At 44.8% G+C, this 9,592-nt stretch overlaps 1 protein-coding gene across 3 annotated transcripts in view; it reads left to right on the top strand.

Annotated features, from left to right (window-relative positions):
• Positions 1 to 6,784, top strand: part of CHN1 (chimerin 1) — a 92,496-nt gene extending 85,712 nt beyond the window's left edge. For all 3 annotated transcript variants that reach the window (XM_038143031.1, XM_038143032.1, XM_038143033.1), the window contains 5 exons: positions 1,408 to 1,581; positions 2,293 to 2,370; positions 3,519 to 3,656; positions 4,656 to 4,761; positions 5,859 to 6,784. In XM_038143031.1, coding sequence (XP_037998959.1) covers positions 1,408 to 1,581; positions 2,293 to 2,370; positions 3,519 to 3,656; positions 4,656 to 4,761; positions 5,859 to 6,030 — 668 coding nt within the window. In that variant the 3' untranslated portion in view covers positions 6,031 to 6,784. The remainder of the gene's footprint in view (positions 1 to 1,407; positions 1,582 to 2,292; positions 2,371 to 3,518; positions 3,657 to 4,655; positions 4,762 to 5,858) is intronic.
• Positions 6,785 to 9,592: the final 2,808 nt, after the last annotated feature.

The following is a 9,592-nucleotide window of genomic DNA, read 5'->3' as shown; positions in this document are numbered from 1 at the left end:
CGCTTCCCCCGGGGCAGGGGCAGCAGTGGGGTCTGGGCTGTGCCCAGGCAGCTGCTGGGGAGAGCCTGGGGGAGCTGGGGCAGAGCGGCCCCCAGGCTGGGCCCTGGGGAGCACCGTGTGTGTGCAGGGCTTCGGGGGGCGAGGCTTTGCCACGGTGGCGTTCACAGCACAGAGCTGCAGCCAGGAGGGAAATGCAGCACACAGCTCCCTGCCCGTGCATTCCCTGCTCCTCAGGAGGAATGGAGGTCACTTCTGCACAGAAAGACCTCCGGAGAATTCTAATCAGCGTTTCATCTGGATCAGGATCTGAGCAAGTTTTGATGGATTGAAGGTGACATGCCAAACTTTAATTGCAACCAGAGGATCCTAAGTGACAAATCCAGTTGTTTTACAGGTCTTTTAAGTAAACAAAGTGCTTTTAGCAGCAGGCTGCAGCTGACTTAGTGGAAATTAAACTTAGCCATGAATTCTGGGGTTTACTGTTTTGGAAAGAACTAAGGCAAATAACTTGGAGCTTTAATGGAAGTACAAATATTGGCAAAATCAGCAGGAGCAAAATAGGAAGGGGTTCTCAGTAGACAGATACCCAGTCCTGCAGTGAGAGAAGAAAGTACAGATTTTCATCAAGGCATTGATCCTTCAGGCTCCTGTGTCCCTTAGTGCTGTGACAGTGCAGGGCACTCGGGATGGCAGGGCAGCAAGGCGCAGGAGCACTTGCAGCACAGGGGTCCCTGTGCGTCCCACGTGCACATCAGAGCGTGGCAGCTGCCCTCCCTGGGATGTGGGGCCATTCTCGCTGGGCTCGGCTCTTTCCTGACAAGCACCTGGCAGTCTGCATGGCAGAACAGGAGAGATGGCACTGAGCAGAGGCACAGGGTCAGTGCCAGGGGTCAGCTCCCCTCCAGGCAGGGCAGGGCTGCCACACCTGTCCCTGAAGTGGCTCAGGTTTTGGCGCTGCCTTGCCAGCTCACCGCAGAGGGGTTGTAGCCTGTTTGTAACCCAGTCACTACCTTATTTCCCCTAGGACATGTCTAAAGTGCCAGATCCAGGGCTACACTGAAGATGGAGGTGTTAGGAAATCTCCAGTAACTTGGGAGAAAAGTCTTCACTTGATAACGGTGTATGTAATAGTGGTGGGCAACATAATTGACCCCTAGCTCCTGATTTGAAAAGCTTGTCACTCTGTGTTAGACCACCTAGAAACAGAATAAATGTCTTGGGTTGGAAATCCTTCTGACTTCAGGGCTGTCCCTTCTTCAGGTACTTGGTGGTTAAGGGCCCTGAAGTGAAGTAACTGTTGTGAGCTGAGGTCAGATCCTGCCGGAGCCATTTGTACTCCACAGCACTGATCTCAGAATACACTTTCAGCAAACACCAGCCTAATCGTGTTTTCATTTTTTCCCTCAGATTGTGGTTTAAATGTGCACAAGCAATGTTCCAAGATGGTCCCAAATGACTGCAAGCCAGACCTGAAGCATGTCAAAAAAGTGTACAGCTGTGACCTTACCACGCTAGTAAAAGCACACTTCACCAAGAGACCAATGGTGGTGGATATGTGCATTAGGGAAATTGAATCTAGAGGTAAGGCATCCTTAATGGACTTTTGTTGCTTTACTGATAATCCATTTAGATTGATCTGGGTCATCTGGGTTTCTGCTGAATGTATGATTGCTCAAAACAGATTTGCACAAGACATTTTATGACTGCCAATTACCCTGCACAGCTAATATTATACTGTGCATTATTTCATGGTTCATCCCATTTATAATTTTTATAGATTCTGCTAGAAATTGCTTAACGGGAAGTTACTGCTTTGTAGTTACATATTAGTGCTTATCTTTCCAATAATATATTCATTTTAAAAATTAAATGAATGTGGCAAAACAAAGAGGGTTCATATTAATGTGTTCATTCTTGCTAGTTTCCCTAGCCCACACTGTGTATCCTTTTCTAGAATTAGGGTACTTGTTTTTATTCTGAAATAATGACTGATCATCAAGTATGTTAATCTGAGTTATTTTTAAATGAACTGTAATTGGTTTAATACATTCCTTCAGCTCTGAAGTCATTTTCGTAAGCACAGTTTAGTGCTGATAGAACAAGGCACCTACTGCAATGGTCAGCATTAAAAACCCAGGATAAGATTTCATCCTGGAAGAAAAACCTGATAAGGCTTTTAAAGCATGTCTGCTTTTTCTGCCTTAAATGAAAAACTTGCCAAGGGAAGAACCAGGTTGAAGGCAACTGTAAAAATCAAGACTAATTTTAATCTTGTTAAAATGTTCATTGCAGGTCTTAATTCTGAAGGACTGTACCGAGTCTCAGGATTTAGTGATCTTATTGAAGATGTCAAAATGGCATTTGACAGAGGTACAGTCTTTCCTGCATGCTGGAACTTGGTGCTGGTGTATAAAATATACTCAGTTTTTCCTGCAGAGCCTCTGTCTCACGCTCCACTGCACCGGTGGTCTGAAGGAGTCCGACGGCTGTGCTGGCAGGAGAGGAGACGCCCCATCAGAAAAGCATATCAGCTTCACTTTGGCCTTTATTACAAAAATCTACTTTTCTCCTTCCATCAGTATCTGTGCTCCAGTAACCATGTGTGTAGGAAGGACAAAGCTTTGTGAACTACTGCCCTAGTTTGCAAGTCAAACTGTGCTTGGAGGGGTGGGGGAGGGATAGAGGGTGAGTGGTGAAGTGCCTTAAGAGAGCTGTGCAACTTAAATCCATCTTTCTGGATGAAAGCTCCAAAATAATAGGATGAATGCAATAGTGCAAACAAAGTTTGAATTATTACAGACTAAAAGAAGGTCACTGAGAACAAACTCTCCTCTCTGAGAAAAGACAGTGGGAAAATTAAAGGGTTTCCAGCTGCAGTCCCTCTATCCCAGTAGAAATCAAGTCCAGAATCCATGCTGGAAACTCTCTTTCCTGTTTGTCTGGAGGACTGGACCGATTCGGACAACATCTGCAGTGTTAGCAGGGTGGGGACATGCTGCAGAAGCCAAGTTCTGGATGTTTGTCTGCTGCAGTTTGAAGTAGGTAGTATGTTCTAGTTAAATGGTGAACACATGTTTTTCCTATAAAATAGGGGGGCTGTGGACAAAGCTGGTTTTCTGCCTTTTACTTTTTTCCCAGCCTCCCTGATTTCTCATTCAGTGCTGATGAATGTGTTGTTCTGCAATGCAGTGCGTTCAGAAATAGCTAAACATCCATACCTTAATACAAGACAGATACTGCCAGATCTGTCAGGCAGGTTTTAAAAAAAACCCAAACTGTATTTTTTAGTAATTATTTCAGTCAAAGCAAAGATGTGTTACTTTATAAAGTGCTTGAGGTTTTCACCCTGAAACCATGAACATCACAGTCCAGTAACAGTTTTATGTACAACAGCCAAAATCTGTCGTTGTTTCCTTTTCAATAATGTTTGCTTAAACGAGTTATTATTTTTCTTTTGAATGCTGCTCTACATCTGTTTACATTTCCAAGGCTTTAATATCAGTGCCTTCTCCACACAGATGGGGAAAAAGCTGATATTTCTGTGAATATGTATGAAGATATCAATATTATCACTGGTGCACTTAAACTGTACTTCAGGGATTTGCCAATTCCACTCATCACATATGATGCCTACCCAAAGTTCATAGAGTCTGCAAGTAAGTGTAACACATTTTTTGTCTGCTTTTTGTTCTTAGCCTTTTCTCCTTTTTGTGCAGGACTGTCCTATTTGTTTTATAGCTGTCCCATCAGCTGTTTCCCTGCATGCCCAATTTAGTGAGGATTGCAGGACTAAACATGTAGTGCACATTACGGCCTAACCGCGTGATGCTACGTGGGCATGGTCACATTTTCCCTTGCCTTTGTCACCAGGAATGTTTCCTTTTCATCACACATTACGGATTACATCACTGGTCTTGCATGAGTCCTGGGTACTTGACAGTGATTATTTAAAATCTGTTGGTTTTATGGTGCCAGAAAGAAGGTGATTTATGGAAATGTTTAGAAATAAGATGTTTGTTTCTGGAGTTGTCCATTTTGAGTGTTTTCATAAGCTGATAACCACTCATTCTCCCAAAGCCACCTTTGGGGCTGGCCTTGCAGAAGGTGGGTCTACAAGCACAGCAGTAAGCCCAGCTGGAACATCTCTCCCAAATATCCTGGCTGCCTGAAGCATTTCTGGGATGTGTTCACACCAGCCACACCTGGAAAGGTGTGAGGTAGCCATGGGTAGAAAACAAGGACTGCATGCTGGCCCTTACAGCTCCTTCGGAGAAGGCTTTTTCCAAGTCATATGGAGACAGCCAAAGGCACCGATGGCAAAGTTCCCAGTACCTTCTGCTCTCCCAGAGTTGCACCTGTAGATTATTTGTGCAAAACCAGTCCAGTCAGCAAGATTGCCAGAGGATTTTTTTTCGTAGGCTGCAGGGAATCTTTCAGTGGAGTGCAGTTTGCTTTGGGGAGTTATCTTTGTCCAAAACCTGTCACCTTATGGTGACATCCTTATGGTGCTCTGAGCACCTCTTTGGACAGACAAATCCTCCATGAATAATCCAGCAGAGCTGTGAAACCCTGTCTCCTGTGCGGGCCAGGTTGTTGCCTTTCTGTGTGTGAGTTCTGGCTGTTTGTGCGGTGACAGTTGAACATCTGTGTTTCAGAAACCACGGATCCGGATGAACAGCTGGAAATTCTCCACGAGGCGCTGAAGCTGCTGCCGCCTGCACACTGTGAAACATTACGGTATCTCATGGCACATCTGAAGAGGTGGGTGCAATAGCTGTCAAGAACTCTAAGCCACACTCATTTTTAGCAAAAATCCATGTTAGCACCTCCAGAAAAGTCTGGTCAAGACCCACCAAATCCTGGAAAGGGCCTGTGGCAGGAGTGGTACTGTGCACAACAGCAAAACTCAGACACGGGGGATTATCCCTTGCAAAGCAAAACCAAGGTGGCATGTCAGGGTGTCCATTTTAGTTTCTCAAGTAACATGAACTTACTGTCAATATGTAAGAATCATTCCCTTTCCACAGAAAAACTACCTTATTTTAAGGTCTCTTCTGCCTTTTTTCATTAGGTAGTTCCTCTACAAGTAGGACTGTGTTGACTGCTGAGTGCCTGAGGCAAAATTCAGCTACTGAGTTTCTGCCTGATTTGTCCCTTTATTTCAGTGACATTTCTAATGGGTGTTTTGAAACGGACAAAGGGATGAGAGACATAGGAACAAAAAATTCCACCTTACAGCTTGTGATGTGTGAAGTTAATTTTTCCTCACCCTGTTCAAGATTAGCTATTGCTGCTCTACCTAGCAAGTTGCTTTTGCACATCATATTTCTGGTATGATAATGCAAAAGCCTTATCTGAATGAAGAGGTAGAAAGGTGACAAAATTCACTATTTTTAAACTTCTGTTTAATGCTTTGCTAAAAGGAGCTGTGCTGCTCAACAGGCCATTGTCTTGCTGCTGAATTCAGGTAATCAGACACAGCTCCTTTACTTGGAATACTTACAGACAGCAACTCGGTAACATCAGTCTGACCTGTTTTCAAGGCAGAAAGGGAGAAACAGAAGAAAAATCTTGAGTTTTTAGTTCTTACATACCAAAGGACTTGTTCATGCAGTGCAAGTGAACATGGTCTGTGTGCTCTGAGGAGGACAGACACTGACTCACCTCAAACCCACACAGCATTTGCTTTCACTCGCTCCCAAGTGTTTCACCTGACACTCCCATGTGCAACCTGCTGGAAACAGCGGCCTCTCCTTGGGGAAAGGCACACATTTCTGTCCAGTTTCCCTGATTTTCAAGCAGATGCAGGCACGGTCTGGCACAGGAGAAATGTGAGAATCACTGAGGTTTTTTTACAGAGTAACGCTCCATGAAAAGGAAAACCTGATGAGTGCAGAAAACCTGGGCATAGTTTTTGGACCAACTCTTATGAGAGCGCCGGAGCTGGACGCGATGGCCGCGCTGAACGACATCCGCTATCAGAGACTTGTGGTGGAGATGCTTATAAAAAATGAAGACATTTTATTTTGAATATTTTGGGGGTTTTGTAATAAAAAAGGAAGCAACAGTGTTCTATGGATGAAGGAATATTTTAAAGTAATTTAATGGCTCTTGTCACTGAATTCCATATTTGCTAGAGCTTTTGATGTATTCAGGATAAAAATGAAGGAACTCTTTGTCGTTTCTGTAGTGCCATTCAGCTGATGTTGAAAAAGGTTAACACATACTTTCCAGTACTAGTAATCCTGGGTGTTTATCATGTTGAAATAAAAAACAAAATGCCTAAAGCTATTGCATGATTTGCTCCCTGTTCTCCCTGTTCTGGTGAGACTCATTCCATGAAGAAAACAACTGAACTGGTGCAGCATCTTTGTTCTGGATAGTTTGTGATTGTAATTCAGCATGTTTCTCCGTGTAAACCTATTGTGAATTTGCTTTTTGTTCTATGTAATTGGTTTCTAATACTAAAAAGAAGGCAGACTTCTGTGAAATGGAGCCTCTGGCCATTTATTGACATTTCATATTCTTCTCTTCCACTTCTGGGGCTGATTTCTTCTTGGGTTTCTTTCCATTTTTTCATCATATAGTAATTTGTTTTTAACAGAAACAAAATTGTACTTTAAATGTTACTTTAAGTAATTCTCCATGATGTTTATGGTGGTTGCAGTGGAATCTGCAATACTGAACAGTGTTCCTTTATCATTATTGCTATTTCAATTGTAATTTTGTATTTTTATCTGGCATGCATATATTAATTTATTAAATTTTGCTTTTAGAACTCTAACATTATGCTATTTATTTTTACTTTCTGAACTTTTTTCAAAAATAGTGACTGTTTCATTTCTTACATTGGCACTTTAATGCTGTACCTCTGACTTAAAGAAATTAGTTAGAGTTTCACCAGCTTTGACAAGACTATTCTAAATATTTTGGGTGCTGACACATTGCTAAGGTTCCCACAAATTCCTGTCTACTTTGAAAACTCCTTTCTTCCTTGTCCAAGATGCCTCTCAAGAAGGCTTCAGAACTTTTAAATAAACCAAGAAAAGTATTGTCAAGCCATCTACTACTTCATAAAATATACCTATTGTTATAATTGCCTCTATGTGAACTAGAATGGCAGTTTACAATTACACAAGTGTAGCTGCCCACAGTAGATGGACACACCACGGAATTCCACATGCAGACACATCCTAGGACAGTTCCTTTGCACTTCAAAGGTTCAGCTCTGGTGCAAGCACTTTGGTCAACCTTGCAAACGCCTCCTGGAGCAGGAGGAGAACAAGGAGGAATAATCCCCTAGTGATCAGAGCCAGCTCTGCTGACAGCACAGCTGACAGCAATAATGTGCCTCACTGCATTCCCACCCTGCCTTGCATGTCTGGCTAGGAGAGGAGAGGTGAGATGAGATGGGTGTTCTTCTGCAGCTCTCCTGAACTGGGGATTGAAGGATACCAGGGAGGAAAAGGTGAAGCTGGGCATGTACACTGGTAAGCATGTGGGGAATGCTGCTCTGGGCTGGGGAGGCAGAATGGGAGAAGTTTTGAGGGAATCTAAAGTATGGTTTGGTTTGAGGTTTTTTTCAATCATCTGTAGTTTTGAAAGCGGCTTGCTGTTATAATTCCTGTACTAATTAGTGCACATTATCACTTTATTTATGGCAATGAGCTGCAACAGATGGAAAACTCTATGTCTCTGACCATAGCCTTGCCTCCCCCCAGCCCAAAAGGAGTGGTCCGTATGCTGCTCAGTCGCATCTGCCTTGCACTCCAGCGGCCACACATGTTCACCACCACCTTGCTCCAAGCCAACTCCTAAACGTGCCGTATCTCCTGCTGCTGCCCTGACACATTGTGATGCATTTCCTCACTCGGCTCCGTGTTTTTGGTGGCTCCTCAGGCCATCCCTCCCTGCTGCATTCCCCTGGGGGTCCCTTGCAGTGGCTCTGGCTGGCCCTGGGCCCTGTCCCGTCGCTGCACTCAGCTCTCAGCCCCCGGCCGTGGCCGCGCTCAGGTGTGCCCGGCTCTGCGATCGGGAGAAGGGCTGTTTCCCCGGGTAACGCTGCGGGGGTGCACTGCAGTGTTTGCAGTGCCCGTCCGGTGCTTGCCCTGCATCCCCTTGTTGGAGCTGCCCCGGGGCAGGGCTGTCCCCCGGGGCAGGGCTGTCCCCCGGGGCAGGGCTGTGCCCAGCAGTCCCAGCTGTGCTGCTGGCACTCCGTGTCCTTCGGGAGCCGGAGGAGCCCTCGGCTTACCCGAGCAAAAGGCTCTTGTTCCTCAGCGCTGTGCAAGTAATCCTGAGCTAGGCACTTGTAGTTGCCCTTTCTAAAGCGTGTAGCAGGAAGCGCATAGTAAATGGCAGTCATTAGGATAATTACCTTTTTTTCTGGTGTGAAATATCCAGCCTCTCCCTCTCAGGGAGCTGCTGGCACAGCCCTCCCCTACAGGCGCTTTCAGCTGCCTTTGGAAGCAGAGGCGCCCCGGCAGGCGGATCAGTGAGAGAAAAGATGGATTTGCTCTGGGGATGGTCAGTGAGCACCGAGGGGGCAGATAAGGTTTGTTAGCTACGAGGGAGCACCTGCCTCCTGCAGGAGATGCCCCCTCTCAAGCACGGTTTAACAAGTGATTATAATAATGGAAGTTTCTGCGGGAAAAGAGGAAAATCTAAATGGGGAGCCACTGCTGGAAGAAAAAGCAAACAAAAAATCCAAACATAATATACAAAAAAACCCCAAAGCCAGAGCAAGTAAAGGCCCTACAAGCCGCCACAGCCAAAAATAAATAGAATCACCCTCCAAAAACCCATGTCAAGCAATGCAGCTTTTCCCTGCTGCCCCTGTGAGTGGTGACAGCAGCTGCCGCACAGGAGCCCGGGTCAGGCAGCCAGGCCCTGCTGGCACCAGCACCCCCTGCTCTCCCCAGGCCTCACTTTGCAGCGGGCTGTGAAGGAAACTGCATGCCAAGGGATGATATAGCTTCAGAATGTGCTCAACACCAGATAATATCAATCTTCAACTAATTAAGGCTGACACTGTCTGCCAGCCACCCTGCTCACCCCACATGGAACAGAGCTGCCCCTGCAGGGTGCACATCTCTTGGATTTGAGTGTGTGGGTCGCGTGTTGTGTTAGGGTCGGGAATGTGGGATGGAAGACTCCAACAGTCAAAGAAGTGTTTTCTTGACTTGCAATCCCAGGAATCTGTATGCAGGGACTTTCCTTTATTCTCTTTAATTGCATTTTTTTATTAAGTGTGTAGGCAAAAGCCTCCATTTTAATCTTGTTTTTGTTACTATTGTAATGAAACTCCGATCTTTCCCAAGTGGTGTCCTTTTAAACAGTGAAGTGAAAACAGGTAGTGAAGAAAAAAAAACATTTTCTTTGCAGTGAATTTGATATTTCTTTTTGCTAACCAGGAAGATACTTTGCATGAGCATACAAGCAAATTGCATGATTTGAGTTCCATTTATTCAATTTTTTAAATTAAACACAGCGAGTATTTTTAATATTTGTATTAGTTAAGTGACAATAGAAAAATAATTGAGGTCTATGAGAAGCAAGGGCTTATCACCAAGTTGATCTGTTCTCTGAAGGAATT

Source organism: Motacilla alba, chromosome 7, assembly GCF_015832195.1.
Source record: "Motacilla alba alba isolate MOTALB_02 chromosome 7, Motacilla_alba_V1.0_pri, whole genome shotgun sequence".
NCBI classification, from domain to species: Eukaryota; Metazoa; Chordata; class Aves; order Passeriformes; family Motacillidae; genus Motacilla; species Motacilla alba.
This window is presented reverse-complemented; position numbering and strand designations above follow the sequence as displayed.